Source organism: Carettochelys insculpta, chromosome 1 (genome assembly GCF_033958435.1).
Source record: "Carettochelys insculpta isolate YL-2023 chromosome 1, ASM3395843v1, whole genome shotgun sequence".
NCBI lineage: Eukaryota > Metazoa > Chordata > Testudines > Carettochelyidae > Carettochelys > Carettochelys insculpta.
In genome coordinates, this window is record NC_134137.1 from 195,455,335 (window position 1) to 195,479,398 (window position 24,064).

Here is a 24,064-nt window from a genome sequence, read left to right on the forward strand (position 1 = left end):
AAGCACCCGCATCTATACAGCCAGTCTGCATTTCAAAAACAGCACTTTTGAAGCGCCACTGGCTTTCATTATGCTAATGAGGCACTGGATATTCATTGTCACCACCTCGTTAACATATTTGGAACTGCCTCATTAACATGCCCCTTCCGAAAGGGAGAGAGAGGTATGTGTAGACAAGGCCTACCTCTAAGGCAGTCACTTTCACCCTGGGTGAGAGAGAGCAAGTGTAGAAGTGCGCTGCCACTCACCATGCTGCTTGTTCCATGCTTAAAAGGGGGACGTAAGTCTTTAAGGCTTTTCAACACCTTACAAAAGTATACCTCTGACAGACAGATACTCTTGTAATACTAGTCGGGCAATAATTAAAAATCTAGGTATTGCAAAATAAATCTGGTGTGTGTGTGTGTGTGTGCGTGCGCATGCACGTGCCGCTTTTGTATGCATGGATAGTATATTGTACAACAACTGTTTCAGAAAATTATGTGACTGGTGTGCAAATAGATGGAAATGTCATATGCAAATAAAAAGCATGCTTTAATTTCCTTCCTTAACACATTCTTAGACTCACACTATTTACATTATTAAAATTTAGCAAGGTAACTGAGCAGATACTGAACTTTAAGGTCCTAAGAAGCAATTATTTTTAAAGCATCTTCACCTCGAGTATCTCATTTCTGCTTTCCTTGTTTTTATACATGTTTATATTGTTGTTTTTCCTATTTCATATCAATACCATTGCCAACCCACTGCTGTGCTTTCTGCATGCTGTTCTGTGACCCCTAATTGTTTAAGAAACTGTATTTTTGGAGGAGGCTGGGTGTCAGCCTTCCCTTGCTGTTATCTTTGCTTCTTTACATCTGTGTGTGTCAGGTGGAATCTCTTTGGAAAGTAATACTTTTGTGTGTGCTCTTGGCAAGTAGAATCAAACTCTGTCACACTCTATTGGGCTTAACACACTTTCCGCCTGTCAGACCTCCATAGACCTCTTCGGTTTCTGTCCTTGTATCTTTGGCGTGCATGAACCCTGTGTTATTACGGTCTGCCACTGTGCTGATGTTAAAACATTTGGTCACTGCAGCACTGCAAAGGAATCCATTTGTTTCAAAAAGTTAGTGGCACAGAAACGTCTCTCTCTTACTCTTTTTTTGTGGCATGGTGCATGTCTGTGGCTCTCAACCTTTCTAGGGTACCCCTTTCAGGGCGTTAATTTGTCTTGTATACCTCCAAGTTACATCTGTTAAAAACTACTGGCTCACAACATCAGAGAGAAAAATGAAAAAGTGTTACAGCACACCTTTACTGAAAAATTGCTAACTTACTCATTTTTACCATATCATTATAAAATAAATCAATTGTAATATAAATATTGTCCTTCCATTTAATTATGTAGTCAGGGCTTCTGACAGATTTATTGGGCCTCAGGACAAGGTGAGAGGAACTTGTTCTAGGCTCCTGGAGGGGTTAGGGCCTCAGGCAGAAGGAGTGGAGCTGAGGCTAACCTCCCTCAGACATCCCTTTAACACTTCCTGGTCCATGTAATCCAGGCCTCTGGCCATTGCCATGGTAGCAGTGGCACCTGGGAGCACCAGGCCCTTTTAAATCACCAAGGCAGTTGTAGCCCCCCCACTACGCCCCTGTTGGCTGCTCTGTTTATAGTATATAGAGCAGTATAAACAGAATTGGCTTAGTGGGGCCTGGCTGATAGGTGATGGATGCTATTTTCAGTTGGAGCTCAGGGCCCTGAAAATGTGGGACCCCAGGAATTCGCCCTGCTGTGAGGCTGGGCCTGAGAATATGCAAGTCTTTGTCTGTATGCAACTGCAGTTTGTACTGACTTTGCTAGTGCTTTGTATGTAGCAGGGAACTAAAGACTGGTCAGTCTTACGTCAGTCCCTGGGAAAATAATGGAGGGGATCCTCAAGGAATCCATTTTGGAGCACTTGAAAGAGGGGAAAGTGATCAAAAGTAACCAACGTGGATTCACCAGGGGCAAGTCCTGCCTGACCAATCTGATTAGCTTCTATGAAGAGGTAATGGGCTGTGTGGACATGGGGATGTGATATAACTTGACTTTGGCAAAGCTTTTGATACCGTCTCCCACAACATTCTTGGCCATAAATTAAGGAAGTACGGATTGGATCCTTGGACTACAAGAAGGATAGAAAGCTGGCTTGATGGTCGGGCCCAATGGCTAGTGGTCAATGGCTCAATATCTGGATGGCGGTCTGTTTGAAGCGGAGTGCCGCAAGGCTCAGTTCTGGAGCTGGTGTTGTTCAACATCTTTATTAATGACCTGGATGAGGGACTGGATTGCACCCTCAACAAGTTTGCGGATGACACAAAACTAGGGGGAGAGGTAGATACATTGGAGAATAGAAAGAGAATCCAGAGTGACCCGGATAAATTGGAGGACTGGGCCAAAAGACATCTGGTGCTGTTCAACATGGAGAAGTGTGGAGTCCTGCACCTGGGATGGGAGAATCCCAAGCATTGTTATAGGCTGAGGACCAACTGGCTCAACAGCAGTACGACAGAAAGGTACCTAGGGGTTATGGTGGATGAAAGTCTGGATACGAGTAAACAGAGTGCCCTTGTAGCTAAGAAGGCTAATGGTATACTAGGGTGCATTAGGAGGAGCATTTCGAGCAGATTGAGAGAAGTAGTTGTTCCTGGCCACATCTACACTAGCCCCAAACTTCGAAATGGCCACACAAATGGCCATTTCGAAGTTTACTAATGAAGCGCTGAAATGCATATTCAGCGCTTCATTAGCATGCGGGCGGCCACGGCACTTAGAAATTGATGCGCCTCACCGCCGTGCGTCTCGTCCCAACGGGGCTCCTTCTCAAAAGGACCCCGCCTACTTCGAAGTCCCCTTATTCCCATCAGCTCATGGGAATATGCATTTCAGCGCTTCATTAGTAAACTTCGAAATGGCCATTTGCATGGCCATTTCGAAGTTTGGGGCTAGTGTAGACGTAGCCCCTCTCTATTTGGCTGGAGCACAAGACCTATGAGGATAGGCTGAGGGATTTGGGCTTGTTTAGTTTACAGAAGAGAAGACTTAGGGGTCATTTAATAGCAACCTTCAACTTCCTGAAGGGGAGGTCTAAAGAGGATGATGAGAAACTGTTCTCAGTGGTGTCAGATGGCAGAACAAGGAGTAATGGCCTGAAGTTAAAGAAGGAGAGGTATAGGTTAGATATTAGGAAAAACTACTTCACCAGGGCTATGTCTACACTAGCCCCAAACTTCGAAATGACCATGCAAATGGCCATTTCAAAGTTTACTAATGAAGCGCCGAAATACATATTCAGCACCTCATTAGCATGCGGGCAGCCGTGGCACTTTGAAATTGATGCGGCTGGGATGACTTAGTGGGGGTTGTTCCTGCTTGAAGCAGGGGGCTGAACCACATGACTTCCTGAGGTCCTTTCCAGCCCTATGATTCTATGATGTTGTAAAACCAGGCAAATATCTAGCTGTACCCCTGGAAGACTTCCATGTGCACCCCAGGGATACACATACCAGTGGCTGAGAGCCAGTGGTGTGTGTTGTTGGTTGAATTCCTGTATTCAACTATATTTTTCTTTACTTTTATCAGATAGTTTTCAGTAACCTACAATACCACAGTAACTGTCATCTTGGGCCTAATAAGCAAACCATAATTAAAGGTTTTCATTTAAACACTGGCTTTAAATCACTCCCTTGTACATGTAAGGAAAACAATAGGTTGCAGGTCAGATATTAAAATTACACTTCAACATTTGTATATCACCACTAATTGCATAGTGAATCTACAGAATGATTTATTGCTACACATGTATTCTTACATATCTTGGAAAAATCAGCATTTCTGCTGCTGCACATGTCCACTTGTTTATTTTGCAGTGCATGCATTGAGGTAGGCCGTGGTGTGATTTTGGGTACCTCCATTTTTGGAAACTTGTGTTATTTTGGAACTGATTTTCGAAAGTACAGGCCACTTATAACCTCAGTTAAAATCAATATTGGCTGTGTCTACACTAGCAAGTTCTTTAAAAAAAAAAAAAAAAGGCCTTTTCCAAAAGAACCGGCAGAGCATCTACACATAAAATATGCTCCTCTGATGTGAAATTGAAAGAGCACAGCACTTTTTCCAGCAGCCCTCTTCTTTGCCCAGATGACGAAGAGTGCCTTTTTCCGAAAGATTCTTTTGAAAAAAAAAAAATGTGTGTGTAGATGCCCTGGAGGCCCTTTTTTTTCAAAAGAGCAGTCTTCAGGTTGTGTGTGTGTGTGTGGACACGCTCTTTCAAAAAAAGGTTTGTTTGTTTTTTTTATTCGTTTGTTTTTTCAGGAGATCTTCTGGACAAACTTCTTTTGAAAGATCGCTGTAGTGTAGATGTAGCCAATGCGTACTGTGCATACTACGGATGCTCAGAACTTTTAAAAACTCCAGTCTCATGGGTAACTTTTGAAAACATAGTAGATACTATAATGCACATTTCATATCAAAACCATATGTCAGATACTATTAATTATGGATATCTGGAGAGCAAAAAGAATGTATCCTTCCAATAGTATTTAAAGTATTTCTTTCTATCGCTCGCTCTTTCTCAGTTTGATCCATTCTATTTCAGACAGTGTCTGTTTCTGAATACATTTTTGTCACTTTAGTTGCACGTTTTTTGTACAGTCCTTGTAACTCATGAGCAGAGCAGGAGGCAGTATTTGCATGTCTAGGTGATTGAATATTAAATTCAGAATGTAGTCACATCAGTTGTACCGATCTGTTCCAAAAATATTTTATAACAGAAACTCTCTGAATGTGCTCAATGAACTTCAGTGTGTAGTAGTTACTCTATAGTTTTGACTTAAAAATCACATTGCTATTTTGTGCAGGATTGCTATATTTGAACTTTCAAAAAGAGGACAGCCCTGACAGGGAGTGTATCTGTATCAGTATCTACCAACCCACGTTGCATTAATGTGTTATAGTACACATAGTGCATTTACAGCATGAGTTGGTAGATACTGATACACATATACTCCCTTGCAGGGATGTCCTCTTTTTTGAAAATTCAAATATGTTAACCTTATTTTAAGACCTCAATCAAAGAAAGAATTTACACAGTTTCTTCCCTCCATTCCAATTTGTGACAGTATTTACACTTTTGTATTCTCCTTAAGTAAGGCCTTACATTGTAAAAATCAGGCTATGTACTACTTTAAAACCTATGGAGCCAGATCATGTGGCATTAGATTTTACATTGCGGTAAATTGGGAATAAATGCATAGGCTTTGGTGGAGTTTGCACAGAATTTTTGTAAGTATAGATGATAACAGACTGTGGCTTATTTTGTATGTATGGTCAAATGAGCAAAGGATAACCAGTGAATGTCATTTCATCTACTCTTGAAAGCTTCTCTGTATACAGATACTGTTTTTTTCCTGATGAAATAACATAAAGTTGATGGCCTCTGAGCTTTCAATAAACAGATGAGATATTGAATGTATACAACTCACTAGCCCCCTACATTTGTTTTTAGGTTCAATGGTAAATGGATGGGGTTCTGCGTCTGATGAGGACCGTAACTTTTCTAGTCATAGATCTAGTGTAGGTAGCTCCTCAGATGACTCGATCTTTACCAGCGGCAGTTTTGCACAAGCACTGGTTGCAGCAGCAGATAAAGCTGGGTTTAGGCTGGATGGAACCAGCCTGACAAGAAAAGGTTTGTAGACTCCAAGTTGATGCTTTCTGCATGGTCTCCTCCTGTTCTTTCTTATCTTCTTTTCAGCAAACTTGAGTCTTACTAGGAAATGATTTAACCTGCATGGAATAAGAAGGTTGGACATTTTTTTCCTGCATATCTTTAATCAAAACCTTGCCCTATGTTTTAATGTTAGCATTCCTAGCAATGAGTAGCAGTAGCTTTTAATCAGCGTCATTCTGCTCTTTCCCTTTACTCTCACTCCACTATGGATTTACTGACATGTGCTCCCTTTTATATTACAGCAAAGAGACTACTAATTTTGCCATGCGATTTCTGATGATTTATTTTTTGCAAAATCTTCTCACAATCAATAATATTTCCAGTGATGAAAAGCACACTTAGTCATTACCTCCATTACTGCTGTTCTAGTGCATCTCTTTTGTACAATGTATTTTCTGAGAAGGCTCTCCAAGCATGGGGTGAGCTGGTGTAAGTTTATTGCTAACAGCCTTATTAATCAGTTGCTTTAATGATTTTTATTTGAATAACTTATTATATTTGGCTCTCAGGATATTCATTAAAATATACCAACAGCATCATGTTAAGAGTGGTGAAGTGACTTTTGCATTTGAAAACAACACACTTTTTCTTCTAAAATAACTAAGTAGTATGCAATTTATAATTCACAAGTCCCTTGTCATTTTTCACATCTTCATTTCTAACAAAAAGAAATACATAAATTATAATAAGATGTTCTGGACACACTGGCCATTTCTACACAGGCCCATGCCAATATAGAGAGCAAAAGATGCTAATGAGGTGTGGATGCAAATTCCCAATGCCTCATTAGCATAACATCACATGATTTGGAGTCCAGAAGACCATTCTTCCGGACTCCAAAATGCTGTGTAGAAGCGTGGCCCCGGGGGAGGGGGTGGCTTCTGGAAGGAAGTCCTCCTTCCGGAGGCCCCTTTTTCCCAAAACTTTTCAGGAAGAAGGGGCCTCCGGAAGAAAGACTTTCTTCCCGATGCACAACCGCCCCCGGGGGCTGTGCTTCTACATGGTATTTTGGAGTCCGGAAGAACAGTCTTCCAGACTCCAAATCATGTGACATTATGCTAATGAGGCATGGGGAATTTGCATCTGTGCCTCATTAGCATCTTTTGCATCTGTGCCTCATTAGCATCTCATGCCACTTCTGAAGTGGCCTGTGTAGAAACAGCCTCTGAGAATGGATTTGTATCCTGAGTTTTCTCACAACAACAAAACAAAGTTTGCTATTTAATTAAATTGACAAAAATGAATAACACAATATTAATTAGGGAATGGTTTTGTCTGTGGCCGGGGGGAAGTTACACACTCATTTCAAATTCCTGCCCAGAGGAATCTCTCTATGCCCCCGTAACTTTGGAACTTTTAATACTTTTCTCATATAAAATTTTCCCCATTAGTACATTATGTGCATTTAGGAAAATTGCCCATAAATTTATATGGTGATCCTGGATGCAAAATGTGGCCAAACTATCACTTAACATTGATAATTTTGCTTGAAGAAACTCTTTGAGAAGCCTTGTGTGAGATCATCATAGCTTTTACATCTGTTCTAGTTTTTGTGCACTCTTAGTCTTCTTCAAAGTCCTCTGAAGTCAATGATGAGAGTTCCATTGACTTAATGTTGTATGTATCAACCTCATTAAAAGTTACAGGCTGCTTCCCCCTCCCATGCAGAAACTTTAAAATGTATTATTGTGTAGCATATCCATGCAAGAAGGGTACATCTTTCTGGTTGAGTATTGGGTGTTTCCACCTTGAAAAACACCCGATCAGATTTTGATGGTGGTGTTATGGTTTACCTAGTGTGTTAAAATTGCATGCTAATATATTATCTATTTGATAACCCATTATGTTTTAGAATATGCCAACTATCCAGTTATCATCAAAGGACCATTATGGCAAACGATTATTGTTCTACTCTATGGATCTGATACAGCAGTAAAAAAAACTTCCCCAGGGTTGATATAGTTAAATGACATGATTTGTCCATCCTTATCCCTGGTTTATTGAACAGTATATTTATATGGACTTTAAAGTGCATATTATCTACCTGATGCATCATAATGTCTCTTCACAGTCATTTCTGTATCTGAGAAGAGGCAATATTGTGTATGACTGTCATTCAGGGGTCGTGTCTCAAGTCGTAATTCTCCACTCCCTTGTACCCTATGCAGTTCTGAATACCTATGCTGAGTGGGTGTAAACCACCATCACTGGTGTGATTGGTGCATTCTGATTTGGTAGCATCTTACATTCAGTTTTCATGGGTGTCTGACTGCACAGAGGACAAAGCAGTGGCCAATTGGGACCAAGTATCACTCCTTCGTGACACTGTCATTCAGGTCTCCAAGTGCCATCTTGCTCATTTTCATATAGTTCAATGAGTTTGGAAATTTTTTTTTCATTTTTGTAACACACTATGGAGCAATTGCATCAGCAAAATAGATGGTCTGGCACAACTGAGCAGATGTTACTAAAGAGGTGAGAATAACAGAGAAGCTATTAACCATATCACATGCACTGAAATATATGTGCTGGGTAGCCTGCATGTTAAATTAAGAGTCAGACACATACCCATGAGAGCAAAAGAATTCATTTAAAGATGACATTGCATCCAAGATTCAGGGCTTCTCTATGAGGTGCCTTAAACTTCACCAGAGAGGTGCAAGTTTTAGTCCTCACTAGTGTGCCAGGCCCTGTCTGACCAGCATGGACACTATGAGTAGTGCACTAAAATGTCCAAGTGCTCATTCATGTGGTCCCATTCCAAACAGTATGACATTTATGCACGTTCAGACACTTTACATTATTCTTCTCGGGTGCAGATTGAAGTACCATGTAGGAGGTTATTTTTACACTCCATAGTGCCTACGTGCTGCAGGGGTTGATTTTTACAAAACATCTGTGCTGCAAAATGGAGTGAGTTAAGGATGGGATTTCAGACTCGTCTCTGAATTTCTTTTCCTTACTATTTTTAAATCAAATCCTCTCTGTTTTGGCAAGCATTTCTTTCTGGTTCAGTCTATATCTAGGGAAAAATAGGCAAAAGCAATCCTGGCAGGCATGAATTACTAAAAATCAGTCTTTGGGAGACTGTGGGACAGATCTTCATTCCTTTTGCAGCACCTTTATACCACTCTGGCAGTGCATAAGGGTGTAAAGTTCTACTAATTGGCAAATAAAGATCCCCTTGTACCAGAGAAAACCCCAGATGATAGACAGTCAGCATGTCTATATCTAACCCTAAAAAAACCCTTCCAGAGTAGAGTGTGTGCTCAGACATAACTAAAAGAAGAGAATGTATATAGAACACTGCTGTGCTCCAGTGGTTCCCTATAAACCTGTGGCCTCTTTGCGGGATTTTAACAGCCAATTTAGGTTTGAGCAGTCCAGGATTTTCTTGAAGTTCTTCGCCAGACACCCACCCAATTCCAACCAGCCCGGGGAGCACAAAGATGGCATATAGCCATCTTCTCTCTCCTGTCAAGTCCTGCTCAGTTTGGCCAGACCTAAGCACTGGTCCTTCACAGTTTAATACAAAGATGAGTTTAGTTGCCTTAACACATTCAGCCCTAGAGAAAATTAAAGAAGGTCAGAATAACCACTAATTCGAAATAAAGCACAATGTTAAAGTTCCTCCTAAGGTACTTGTTACAGACATCAAACAAGTGAAATAAGAATAAAACATGCTGAAAAGGTTCCAAATGGCTCATCCAATCATTAAAAAGTAAGCACGTTTTCAGAACACTATGGAATATTTGAGTGAATTAATACATACCTGTAAAAATAGAAATAAACTACATCTATGATACTCTTGAATGCTTGATTAGAATAGGACAAGGTGGGAAGTGAATCAGAAGCTGTTCACCAAGGTTAGCCTCTGACAGCCCGCCAATGATATATTTACATGCCAGTCTGGAAGTATGGTACCTCACAGTTCGTATTGGCCACAGATCACCATTCCTGACCCATGAGAGTGGCAGGAAGCTGTGACCACTTCCTACAGCTCCCATTGGCCAGGAACGGTAATCTGCAGCTAACAGGAGGTGCAAGTGGCTGTACCACAGGTTGTGCACGTAAATAAACCACCAGTGGCCCTTTGGGGGCTAACCATGGCAAAATGCTTCCAGCCTGATGGTCACTCTTATTGAACACTCCAAAATAGGATCAAGCAGAGGAGGGGTATAGAGAAGTCATAATTATCACTGACAATAAACGAAACTCTTAAGTAATCAATTCAGTTTGTCAACACGTATCCAAAATAAGTTTTTGCACACTCTCAGAATATTGAGAAAGCATTATAAAATTGATCTTCTTTCTCTTTATTCTTTTGGGTTCATAGATTTAGTTAAAATATGTTTTGTAAAATCAGTCACATTAGTGTCATTGGCGTTACTTCACATATACAGTACACCTGGAGCCATCACAAATCTGGTCCACTATTTGTGTGCTAGACACAGAGAAAGAAATGGGTTATGGTGAACAAATACTATACAATTGTAAAACTCTTTTCTCACCCTGCTAGTGTAAGAAATTGTTCTGAACACATCTGTTTAGCGTACAAAGTGGGTATGAGTTGCACACCATATAACAGTTTTATCATGATTGATTTGGAATGGTTTTAATTAAATTTTTAAAGGAAAATGTAATGCTGAGTTTCTTACTTGGCTCATTGCAGAGTATTTTGAAGTGAGTTAACTAGTGGGTATTTCAGCAGGGCATCTACTTTATCTTCATCATCATCATTATTATTATTAATAATATTTGTATCACCAGAGAGCCTCCAATCTCTAGTCATAGACATGGACCCTCATTGTGCTAGTGATGAACATAGAGATGCTTCCTATAGGATGGCGGTGTTCACCTGTGTGCTGACAGGGAGGATATGTAATACTTCAGATATGATACATAAGTGGACAACCTACTTCATTATAATAATATTTTACATTTGGATTTCCTTTCCCCTCCTCCCCTACCCCTTCTAGGCAAAGCATATCCTTCCTCCCAGCGACCTCGGCCAAGCAGCCCATTTTCAACTGACAGTAACACCAGTGCAGCTCTGAATCAGAGTCAGAGGCCTCGGCCTACTAAAAAACACAAGGGGGGTAGATTGGACCAACCCCCATTGCCTCACCGCAGGGAGGGAATGACAGATGGTAAGTTCTTTGATTTGAAGCCAGCTCGGTAATAGTGATATGTTCCATGCATTCAGGACTGAAAAAAAAATAAATCTGTGTAAAGTGTTCCCTTAAGGAATGTGTGCTGAAACAAGCGATTTGTTTCATTTGGAAGAGCTCTGAGTCATCAAATTAATAATGTTGAAGTGAAAGTTGGGAAAAACTTAGTTGGTGCATCATTGAGTAAGACTTAAGGCAAACCGTTTTTTTTTTTTGTTTTTTTTTTTGCATTCATCTATGGATGGCTTAACTCCTCTCAGGATTCCATAAATTTAATTGCAAGTTATATCTAAAATGACTGAATATCACCAAAACCGTGACCTTAAGCAATGTATGGATGTACCAATAGCCAAATGGGTTTTCTAAGACCAAATTCAAAGGGAGCCATTCTGTTTTCTACTTTGCTTGTAACTTTGTGCCATCCACACAAAGGTCCATATTAACTCATACCATGCTTCCCTTGCCCACCTGTCCTTCTGCTTAGTAATGCTGTCCTGTTCCTGAATTCCACTCATCTCCTCTCCCTAGTGGCTCTGTTTTTCTCTTCAGTTCTCTGGCCCTGCTGTTTCTCTTTAATCTCCATTTCCAACCTGGAAATCCCTGATCAATCTGTTCCTTGTAATCACCTTGACAACTACCTCCCATGTTATCCCTACCTCATTCAAAACTGTCTTAGCAACAGACAGAACCACCATCTACTCATGGTGTGTGTGGCTCTCTTACCACTTGTGCTGCTCTCATAGCTGGCCTCTGTAAAGGCTGAAGGATTAGGAGAGGGTAGGAGGCAGAAAAAAGAACTCTAAAGAGCTACCAGACATGTTCACCACTCCTCTAATGAGGGTGGGGAGGTAGTCACTCTTTTCACTATTTGTGATTGTTCTGGTCAACCCTTAGTGCCCTCTGATGCTTTGCAGCTGCCTGCTCTCTCTTCCACACAGGCAGATCAACAATAGAAAGAAGGGAGTCCCATGGAGCTGTATTTTCTCTACTTCAGACCCTGCTAGGATGGGATTTATGCCTGTGATCTGTGCTCACTCAGAAATGAGCCTCTTGTTTCTTTCTAAGTTTTAGTGAGCCTTGACACATTTTCCAGCAAAATGCAGTAGTCAGGTGGTGTGTAGTGTCAGTTTCTATTGTGAACATTTCTCAGAGTTCAAGTCAACCTTTCATTTGTAAACCCTTCCATTACTTTATTGGGAGCTCAGATGCCACACTGCAAGTAGATTGTGTGTAGCTCTGAGTTATTTTTGTTTATGTATAATGTGCCTACACATTACCCTTGACATATATACAGAATTTATTAACACTGTACCAATAGGACCAATGTCTGTATTGGGACCCTCATCCACCCAAGCTGTAAAGCTCCCCTCACTCAAGTTAGTCTTGGCACTCAGAAGTAGGATAGGAAAAATAGATAGGCATTAAAGATCAATGTCAGGCTCTGTCAGACCAAGGTGGTGAGGAACAAATTCAAAAGCAGGGAAAACACTTTGTCAAAAATGCCTTGTCATAAGCACACACTTTAAAATAGGGGGTTTTTTTAGATCAAGATCCACAAATGATCACCACCTTTCTATCTTATGAGAAAAGAGGTGATCTCTAAAATAGCCATAACCCAAGCCACATAGATGTTCTTTGGTTGAAACCTTACTGCCTTCTCCCTCTTCAAACCCCTCCTCAAGATCCTCTTCTACCAAAACATTCACTAAAATCAGCCACATAATGGTGGCTAGGTGTGTATTAAATGGAAAAAGTCACCTTATTTTTATTGGGCAAAGGAGTATTCATATATCAAACATGCATATATTTGATTTCTCTCTTCTCCCCCACACTTTGTGAGTCACGTACCATCTTAAATTGTAAGATCTTTGGGAGTAAAGTCTATGTCTATCTATGTATTAAACTGGGCTAAGTATAATGGGGATTTAATGTTAAGGTCTTGGGATGCTACAGCAATATCAATGTTTAATAACAATATGTGCACTCAGAGGCACATTGGATGTCAATGTAGATCATGGAGCATAGGTGGAATGCAGGCAGCATTGCAAAGTACTGTATTTTGCTCTTCATGCTACAGTTTAAATTAGTGAAGGAGACCAGAACTTCGAAAGTCCTAATTTATCAAAGAAGTGGTTCCAATCCGGGTTTTTTAACTTCTTTTTTTATAGTAAAGAAACCTCCCTGGAGTCTCCTTAGTAAGTTTGACTAATAACACCTGTAATGTGGCATTGTTATTCAATCTCCCAGTCTTAAGTAATGGCATGCAATTACTTTACTCCACTGTTGGATATCATTAGTCTGATCTATTAGGATCTTAGATTAAAATATGTACTACATACGTATTCCAAAGGAGACAACAGGTATATGTTCTAAGCATAAGAAAGGAACCTGTAATATACTGAATCTCTTTCCTAATTCCTTTTATCACCGTTTTAATATTGTTTATATTGTTTTTTCAATTGTTGCATAAGATGAGCAATAAAAGTGTAGGGCTTGAGGGGTTATAGTGGGTGATTGCTGAGTTTGGGACAATTGTCTTCTACTGGAGTAATAAAATATCAAAGTGAGTCAAAAGGAGGTATCTAGTTGATAGGCTGTTTAGCACCCTCACTCCAGAGCTGCTTCATGTATTGAGTTAAAAACAAGGGCTACTACATCTACACGGCATTCTTCTCATGAAAGAGGAATCCAAATGAGGGAACCCAACACTAAAAATAAAGTGCTGATTTACAACTCTCATGCTTAATTTGCATAATCTCGCATGAGCACATTGTCGGGAGGGATTTTGGTGAAAAAAATATCAGCCATGTAGAAAGCCCCTTCTTTATCTCTGAAAAAATGAGGGATAAGCATTCTGTTGAAGAAGGGGATTTTCCCCAACAGAACCCCATCTACATGGCTGGTTTTTTTTTCAAAATCTCTCACGACAACATGATCACGCACAATTGTACAACTGAAGCATGAGATTTGTAAATCAGTATTTCATTTGCAAAGTTGGGTTTCCTCATTTGCATTCCTACTCTATTCCATGGTAGGGTTTTCAAATACATTCAAGTGCAGCACCCATTAAAGCCAATGGTAAGCCTAATATGCATAGATAGCCGTGTAAAGCCAGGGTTGTGAGTTCAATCCTTGAGGAGGCTATTTAGGGGAATGGGACACACAGATTTAAAAAAAATCTTTCAGAGGTGGTGATAGGTCCTGCTGTGAGGGCAGAAGAGTGAACTCAATGACCTCAGAAGGTCCCTTCCAGTTCTATGAGATATGTGTATATAACAGAATTCTGATTTTCTGAATCCCAGCACAATGTTCTACCCATTTTTGGACATCCAAAACTTGGGGTGAGATTTTTAAAGCTGGACAGTAGGATTTAGACACAATTCCTATTCATTTCCATGGAAACTGTGACTCAAAATTCCCTCAGTGGCTTTGAAAATCCCACCATTTGGAATCACACAATAATTGATCTACCATATCAAATATGGTCCAAATCCACTCCTACTGAAGTTCTGGCAAAACTTCCTTTGGCTGTTTCTACATGGTGAGTGCTATTTTGGGATATGAAAGTATACCAAAATAGCTGTCCGCATCTAAGCAATGCACCTGTTGTCTTGACACAGTTTTCAAGATAACAGGTGTGTTATTATGGCATCTGTTCAGGCAGTGCTACATGCAATAGTCTATTTTGAAATTTACTCAGTTGCACAGTTTATTTTGAGCTCACAGCACCATGTGGGTAGAGCCTTTGACTGCAGTGGGAGTAGAGTCAGTCTCAGTGGGACATTCAAAAGTCAAAAATAGCTGTCAGTTACTTTTTTCCTCTTTTAATTAATAGACTTATGAAGTTCAGAGCACTGCATACTGTATATTTTAACCATACTACCATACTCTCCTGGCTGATTTTTAATTTAGCTCTTTACTAGAACAGAGTGCTGGACTAATCCATTGAAGAAGAACCAGAGAGGAGGTGTGTCTAGTGGCTACAGCAGGAGTCCTGAAGTTAGCACATCACTTACTTCCTCATCTTTGCCACTGACTTGCTGTTATTTGTCATTGTCCAGCTTTTGCCTCTGCTCCCTTTTGCCTGTAACACTGTAAGGATGACATACACTCCGATCACAAGAAACAGCTCATAGGCTGAAGCTTTATTGACTGTAACAATAATAATCTTCCCTGGGAAAACAATGAATGGCTAGATCTTGCAGAAAGGGATGCCTGCCGCCTACCTTGCAATCATTTGCTGTGCCTTCATTCAGTTGATGATGACAGCCTAAGAGCCTGTTTGATTTGGCTGTGTGAGTCAGCTTGCTCTCTGCATTCATAAGGAGGGCTAAACTAAACCCAAGACAACCCTCCATTAATCTCTGAGTGTGGTAAGTGTTGTGCTAATGCATCTGAATCCCAGTCCCTCAATTATGCAATCAGGAGACAAGGCCTCCATCCCCACCATTTCAGTTACAGAATAGCTTGCAAATTTGTGATCTCAACATTAGATACTGCTGGAGGTGGTTAGCCAGCATTCCACCAAACCAAGCAGTTGCTAGTTAGATCTGGATATATAAAATAAGTACGTAGTACCTTATGACAGAAAGATGAATTCTACAGAGATGGAACAGCTAAGATACTAGGCAGTACTCACCATGTACCAGGGTCTGCCCTCTAAAATCCCTGTATTTCTTGGTTTACAATTTTCCTGGAGCCATTGACCTTAAGAAATGAATTGGCTCCCTTCAAGATGTGCTATGGAGTTGCATCTAACCATAGTGTCCTGGACATCGGTAAGTGAGACTGTAAATTGATCCAGTCTCTCTTATCCTTTTTCTGGTAGCCCAAATCCCAACCTCTTGATTGACCACTATATGGTGTTTTTTATATTCTTTGAGGTGCTGCCACCACTGCGGATTTACGCACTAAACAGTGGAGCGGGACAGATTAGCTTGATGTGAACTGAGAATAGACTCATCATGGCTCCAGGCACAGTGAGACTTCCTTCAAAAACATCTTGTTTGATTGCAAATAACTGATATCACCCAAGAATATCAATGACCTTTACAAATGTGAACATTCACATCACTAATGTGCAGCAGGCAATGATATCCATTTTAGAGCTGGAATAGCAAGAGAGACAAGGTTGAGTGATTTGCCCAAGTTCACAGAAGAAATCTACTGCAGGTCCAGGAGTTGTGTTGAGATCTCCTGATTACCAATTTGTTCCTTAACAGCAAGGCCTTTACCTTCTTCTTTGTTTGATTAATGGGAGTTTGCTCACTGCATTGGGGAAGCCAGATGAAAGGCACCGTATACACTGAATTTAATGATGTTCTTTTGCTGTTCTACTGTCTGTTACAGATTTAAAATTTACACACTTGTTGCTTTGTATAATTTTATTTTGCTTATGTGAAATTGTAATAGTTTATGTTATTATTGGATGCCACAGACTGCCTTTACTGGACTCCATAGATGTTCAAATAGAGATTATAAATTATGACCTCAGTAATCTGAATTTCAAATTGTATAAGCAGACGCTAGTGTCGTGGACTAGTTATGATTACAGTAAAATCAATTATCAGGAATGCCATTTTGGAAGCCAAAACTATAAAGCAATTTTAGTATTGACAGGCTCCCATACCCTTTCCCTTTTCCACCTCCAATAACTCAAACACAGTTGTTGGCATGGAAGGTCACATTTGTATTCAACACAAAAAAAGCCTCAAATAAATTAGCACTGAACATAAAGGATACACCAAGCCCACTGACAGATTAGTATAATATTCTGCTAACCAGAAGAGAGAGCTTTTAATCTGGGGTTTGACACCTTATTCAAGAGCAAAGATACAGTGCTGCTACTGGATATATCTCTCCTCCACTACGCACTGGCCTGTTGTCTCAAATAACCTGAATTTTCTCATTTAACCATTCACAACAAAAGTGCTGACTGGGAAGAAGGCTCATCAACTTTTGAGACATCACTGTTCTGTACATAGGAAATACAAGTATTACCTCTACCATCAAGGACATGAAAATGAGGAAATATACCCCTTATAAAATAGAAGCAGTTCCAGTATTTTAAAATAAATCTGTTGACCAAGGCCTCCTCGTTAATATATAAAATGACTTCATTCCCTTCATAGCTATAAACCTGAGACTCCTCTTCTAAAAGCAGAGAAATACTCCTCCATCCATCCACTGCTCTGGATCAAGTTCCTATTAAATATTTTTTAAACGCTGTAATTTCTGAAGGATTAAAAAACAAAGAGCTAGAGACTGAGGCACTGTAAACTGGCATATCTCCACTGGAATCAATTGATCTATGCCATCTGAGGATCGTTCCAAAAATATCTTCATAATTTCTCCCATACAGAAAGTTGAACCACAGTATAGTACATAACAGTGATAAACAACAGGCTATTGTAACATACGATAGATAAGCAGAATAGGGCAGCCTCTCAGAGGAATGTCAGAGGCACATCAATATTTATTTTTGTAATTCGTAACTATCTGATCTTGAGGGCATAGAAAACCATGGTCTCTTCTTTTCCTACTTTAATTTTGAGCTATGGAGTTTTATCACTGTCAGGGTAAATCAGAATTCCATATAATGAGAAAAGTATGCTTTCATCATCACAAACATATTTTGACACTTTTTTAGAACAGTACTACAAGTTTAGTGGATAAACTTGAAATGTAGAACTCAAGTTAATCCTGACATGAAACCTGTCTTTGAAAATTTGTTTTAATTTGGATAACACTGGCTGAAATTTTTCAAAAACAGTAAGTTTGATTGAACTGTTTTCTGAAAAGAAAGGTTTTCTGGGGGAAAAATATCCTATTAAATAATTCAGTTTCAAATATATTTTGCACATTTATAATTGATTATCAGTGATTACCATTTTTTAAAAAAATAACTTCATGGGATTTGATTGAGTTTTACTTTTAGATTGTGAGTTCATTTGAAACTGAAACCCAAAATGAAACTCAAAGCTTGTGGGGGGCAGTAAGGTAAGCCTCAGACTGAAACAGAACAAATCCAGTCAATTCAAATGGATTTTTTTTTAATTGACGTAATTCCTTGACTGTTGTTCAATTGGCTAGGTATAGTACACTGTGTGCTGAGAAACATAAAGCATATCTCATATTCTGTTGATTTCATTTGTAGGTTGAAAGCATTAATAATACAGTTGCTGAAGGTAGAGGCTCGTAGTGAGAGGGCTAACATGGATTTCCATTTTTTTTGTCATAATAAGTGACTCAAATCCTTTTATTAGGGGAGACTTTTTTCTCTGCAGTTTCATACAATACATGTATGTCAATTAAACATTAGCTTGTTCTAAATCTTATTCACGTTTTTTAGATCTTCCACCACCACCAGATCCGCCCCCTGGTCAGGGTTTAAGGCAGCAGATAGGCCCTGGCCAACGTGGAGGCTCGGCAGAGAGAAAAGGAAGCTCTCTTGAGAGGCAGCATACCTCCAACATAGATGAAACAAAGAGCTCATTGGATCGTCAAGCTAGAACATCATTAGAGTGGCAGCGGCAAACCCAGGAATGGATAAGATCCACAGAACGTCAAGAAGATTTCAGGAAAGCCCAACATAAACAAGCATTTGGATCAGGTGTGTGTGCTGCACCAGTAAAAGAATTGTAGACAGCTTCTTGAAACATTTCCACCAGGGGTTTCCAATTCACTAGTACATAAGATCCCTTAAATCAATAGTCCCCAACATTGCCAAAGCTTATATTACAAGAATAAATACATTCAACCCCTTACACCATACAAGGAATTAATAACGATGTCAAACATAACCATAGAAAAACTAAACTCTGAACACTGTGTTGGTGGGCAAGGCAAGAGAACAGTGTGTTAATGATTCCCCTTTATAAAATGTACTTAAACAGACCTGTAAAGCCATATATTCAATTCAGTAGCTTCAACCAGAAACTAAATTGGCACCAGCTGCTTTTGCATACCTACGGAGGGCTGACCCTCCTTAGCCTAAGCTGTTTCTCCTGGTTATATTTATAGCATCCTTTCCTATCAACTTAAGTATATGACAAAATAACCTTCCTCTGTGAGGCTTAGATTGATGACAGTGTAGACTTTAACCAGGAACTTGTCTTTGCTGAGTGAACTTGACTTCTAAATCGATCTCAGGCTGTAAAAATGTGTCCAGGAGAAGGAGGTGAAATTGAACTGGAGATTCAGTTCTACAATATGCATAGAGTTCTTCTGTCAGCTGGACTTCAGCCACTAACAGCTTCTTTTCAGGAGCTCCTATTTTCCTTAATCTGCTTCTCACATTGTAGCCCCCAGCACTGATTAAATAGAATGATACCAGGGGATCATTTCACAAGGAACATACATACATACATACATCACATATAGTTCATTTTTCCTAGGGCCAGGCTGGACCCACACGCAGGCAGTAAACTTACACAATGACACTGGCAATAACTATTTCAATGTTCATTCTCCTGCTTAATCTACGCACTTTTCATCTGTCTGTAAAAATAATGGTAGGGGAAGGTGCGTCTGTCCTGGAGCAAGGGTATTTGTATGGGCCCTGTCTGATACCTCTGCAATACCCTCCTTTATCTGTGTTTCAGGACAGGCTCGGAGGAAAAATGCCTGGTCTGTTTAATTCTAGACCAAAAAAAAAAGGTTAATATCCAGATACAGTTGCTACAGTAAATACTATAACCCATATTTTAATAACTAATCTTGCCACTAAAAACAAACCAAAACAATTCTTAAAAGGTATGGGTTGTTCTACAGTCCTCACAGTACAACTGTTTGTTTAAAAATTATGTTCATATGTGGGAATTCACTTGATATAGTCCACTAACAACCTTAATGGCAGGATAGATCTATATCCGTAGCCATATCTGTACACAATGTTTTTCTACATAGACACCACTTACATACCATATATATCTCTCTGCTGTGTGAAGCCAGATTCAGGGGAGGTCCTCAGCTCCCCAGCTCCATTTCTAGTAAGTGTGCAGGAAGGGTTGATGAGGGTGTGAACAGTTATGTAACTTAGGGGCTACGTCTACACGTGCACCCAACTTCGAAATAGCTTATTTCGATGTTGCGACATCGAAATAGACTATTTCGATGAATAACGTCTACACGTCCTCCAGGGCTGGCAACGTCGATGTTCAACTTCGACGTTGCTCAGCCCAACATCGAAATAGGCACAGCGAGGGAACGTCTACACGCCAAAGTAGCACACATCGAAATAAGGGAGCCAGGCACAGCTGCAGACAGGGTCACGGGGCGGACTCAACAGCAAGTCGCTCCCTTAAAGGGCCCCTCCCAGACACACTTTCATTAAACAGTGCAAGATACACAGAGCCAACAACTAGTTGCACACCCTGTATATGCAGCACGGACCCCAGCTGCAGCAGCAGCAGCCAGAAGCCCTGGGCTAAGGGCTGCTGCCCACGGTGACCACAGAGCCCCGCAAGGGCTGGAGAGAGAGTATCTCTCAACCCCCCAGCTGATGGCCGCCATGGAGGACCCCGCTATTTCGATGTTGCGGGACGCGGATCGTCTACACGTCCCTACTTCGATGTTGAACGTCGAAGTAGGGCGCTATTCCCATCCGCTCATGGGGTTAGCGACTTCGACGTCTCGCCGCCTAACGTCGATTTCAACTTCGAAATAGCGCCCAACACGTGTAGACGTGACGGGCGCTATTTCGAAGTTACTGCCGCTACTTCGAAGTAGCGTGCACGTGTAGACGCAGCCAGGGATTGTAAAGTAGGGCTCCCATGCCTCACACCTCAGGCCGGTGCCAAAACCCACTGAGTTAAGAACTAATTCCCATTGGCTTCAGGGAGTGTTGAATCAGACCCCCTCAGAGGTTAGAGTGATTTAAAACTTCCTGTCCTGTGAATCTTTTCAGATCCCCAAGGCAACTGACTTTTCCTCATGCATATGGTGCATTGAGAGCTGCTGCTACCTTTTTCCATGGGAGACATGCAGAGATCTGTCTTCAGAAAGTACTCTCTGTGATGGCCTATAGTTGAATGCAAGGTGCTTTCCTGAAGCTATGCCAGCATTTTCAGTGTCAATATATGTCTTCTCTTCTTCTTGTATTGAAGCTTTTTGTCTCCGTGATCTTTTCTCCATTAGGTTTAACAATGGATAGACACACACCCCTTATATAAGGTTAATTATGAGTATTTTTCTTTAAAGCTTCCCTGAACTATTTCCTCAGTTAATGAGGAAGGTCACTTGGGAAGCGAGATAACAGGGTTAGACACTTAGCATACATTTCCAAAAGAAAGCATTTTTAATTGTTGTCTTTCCGAAAAATTATTTGCTCATTTTCCTTGATATCATTCAAAACAGTTTCTACTATTACCAAGTATTTGCCTTAACATTTTGTAAGCATGACTTTTAGTGTGAATGTGATGAGAGGCATAATCTGCTTTGCAAGAAAATGCTAATTGCAACCTGCTTGAAAACACTTGCATAAGAATATAGTCTTTAAAGTGCTACATGACTGCTTTTTTGTTTTGATAACGACTATATGTATAAGAAGAATCAAGAACGTGCCTAAGCAACCACAGTAGCTGCATGGCCTTTTTGTCACCCTCATCCTTCCGTCCATTGTCTCCCTTTTCCCATTGCATTACTTTCACTCACTGCACTATGTCTGTATTTGGACCCAGCTCTTACAAACACCTGCATCTGAGGCTACCTGTGTTCCCAAGTAGTCCTATTGATTTGGCCCAGATATGAAGTCAGTGGGACTATTAACCTGAAAAAAAGTTACGCACGTGCACAAATATTTGCAGGATCAAAGCGTGAGGTTGTAAAGTCTTTGGGGCAGGGGCCATATGTACTTTACCTGTGAAACCCCAAGCCTGCTTTCGGTTCTGTGTGTATGAAACAATAAGCAGAGCTGGCTGAGAACTATTAGAAGAATGTATTACTCTCTTTTAATTTGATTGATTTATACAATGAAAAATTTATCATGCTCAGCATATGATGTATTCAATTAATAACAGTAATGTTTATCAGATATTTAAGAATTGTACTAGCTATAATAATAACTCTAATTATGGTATTAGGGTTTCTAATCATGGTAGACATAAAATATTATATTTTTTTTGTTCTAGGGCCCCACCTAGGGCCTGGTCAGCTGCCATTGATATCAATGGGGCATAAAGCCCTTTGACTTCAATTGTGCAGGATTTCATTAAATTTATAAGAGAGTATAAGTAGTATAGTACTGAAAACCATATTTTCACTGGTGACTTATTAGTATGCTCAGAATCACTGAGTGGAGCAAAAGTGGCAACACACCTAAATATGATGTGCTCAGCTACTCCTCTGATGAACACACCGTGTGAACTAGATTAGACTAGTTTAGTTCTGAAAACAAAGTGAATATTGTGGTTGTCCAGTGCATGTGGGTCCATACAAATACCTGTCTGGACAAACAAACTCAGTTGTTTTAGGTGTGCATTAAGGCCTTGGATCTGCAAAAATAACCACATGGGTAGATACTAAATAAAATATATATAATATAGAGAGAATACACATCTTGTAGAGCTGGAAGGGACCTCAGGATGTCACTGAGTCCAGTCCCCTGTCCTCTTAGCAGAGCCAAGCACCATGCTTTTTATTTTTTGGCCCCATATCCCTAAATGGCCCCCACAATAATTGGACTCACAACCCTGGATTTAGCAGACCAGTGCTCAAACCACTGAACTATCCCTCCCCCTGCTTGCTGAACTTTTTTGCACTATCAGGCCAAAAGAAGCTAGTGTGAGACAGAACATATCCTTTGGAGCTGTCTGTGGGATTTAGACAAATATCATCCAAGTTGTAGAATGTCTGGAGAATCTAACTCTTATTTTGTATTGTTATTGTTAATTTTATAAATTACACATTTCTCAAGCAACATCAAACCAGCAGATATTTTATTACATGTTCTTAAAATATATGATAGAGTATGAGAGGTTGCAGGGGGTGTCTGAGTATTTCATTTCACTCTTAAAAGTAATAAAGAATGGATTATTCACCAAACCTTGGTCTTCATCCCAAAACTGGAAAAACAAACAAGTTTATAATATTTTTCATGCTCCTAAACTTCTGCAAAACTAGCATCTTTTTGTGCAATACTCTATAAATGTATCCAACTTTCTGCTAAACTGCTTTCTTCTGCTTGTGTTTATTGCTGGCTTTGCTCAGTTGCTCCATGTTTCATCCATCTTTTGGAAAGAGCTTTCCCTGCTGTTAGGGTTTGCTGTGAAAAGAGCTATGTCTTTTAAATGTTCACTTGCATTTCAACAAGGACAGCACAATCACAGCATATGAAGCTGATATCCTGGACTGATAGAATTCTAGACCTGTCAGCCCTAAGATTATATAAGGGAGTCAAATATAATCTCTTTGTTCCTTTCTCACTAGTCCCTATCTAGCAGGGGTGTCCAACTTTTTTTCGTTGGGGACCACATGACAATTTTTTACATGTTCTGGGGGCCAAACACAAAGGAGCCTCAACCCATCAACCCCCACCCCCAGCCTTCAACTCACCACAGCCCCAAAACACCCCACAGCCCTTGACCCTCTGCAGCCCAAAACCACCCCCAGCCTTAGACCACACACAGCCCCAAATTGCCCCCCCACCCATAAGCTTAACCTCTCCTCACAGCACCAAATTGCACCCCACAAACCCAGGATTCACTGACCCAGGAGCTCTGCTTGCTGCCATTCCCTGCCAGCTCCCAGGCTGCTTCTGTCCTGGGGTTGCCAATATTAACTGTCTGGGTCCCAGGGCTGGAGCTGCCAGCTGTCAGCCCTGGAGCTGGCAGTACTCTCCTGTGGCCCCTGCGGAGCTCCGCTCCTTGGCTGTGGGGTAGCTGATGGAGCTCTGCTTACCCAAAGAGTCCCCCATGTCCCTGGGCCACCGCCAGAGCTCTGCACCCCAACAGAGTCCCACGCGCCAGGGCTGCCACCAGAGCATGCTTCTTTCAGCACAGTAGGGTTCTGGGAGCTGCCCCTGCTGTTCACAAGCCAGAGGCAGAGCAGCAGCACAAGCAGGAGCAGCAAATGGCGCCTGAAAGAGACACATGGTTCGGAGCTGCCCAACCACCATTTAAAAATGGTGCTGCTGCCATCTCA

General features: G+C 40.7%; 1 protein-coding gene across 1 annotated transcript in view; it reads left to right on the plus strand.

Moving 5' to 3' along the window:
- ROBO2 (roundabout guidance receptor 2) overlaps positions 1-24,064 on the plus strand; it is a 707,829-nt gene that overhangs the window by 678,059 nt on the left and 5,706 nt on the right. The window contains exons 25-27 of the mRNA XM_074983473.1: positions 5,529-5,711; positions 10,733-10,903; positions 18,276-18,536. Coding sequence (XP_074839574.1) covers positions 5,529-5,711; positions 10,733-10,903; positions 18,276-18,536 — 615 coding nt within the window. The remainder of the gene's footprint in view (positions 1-5,528; positions 5,712-10,732; positions 10,904-18,275; positions 18,537-24,064) is intronic.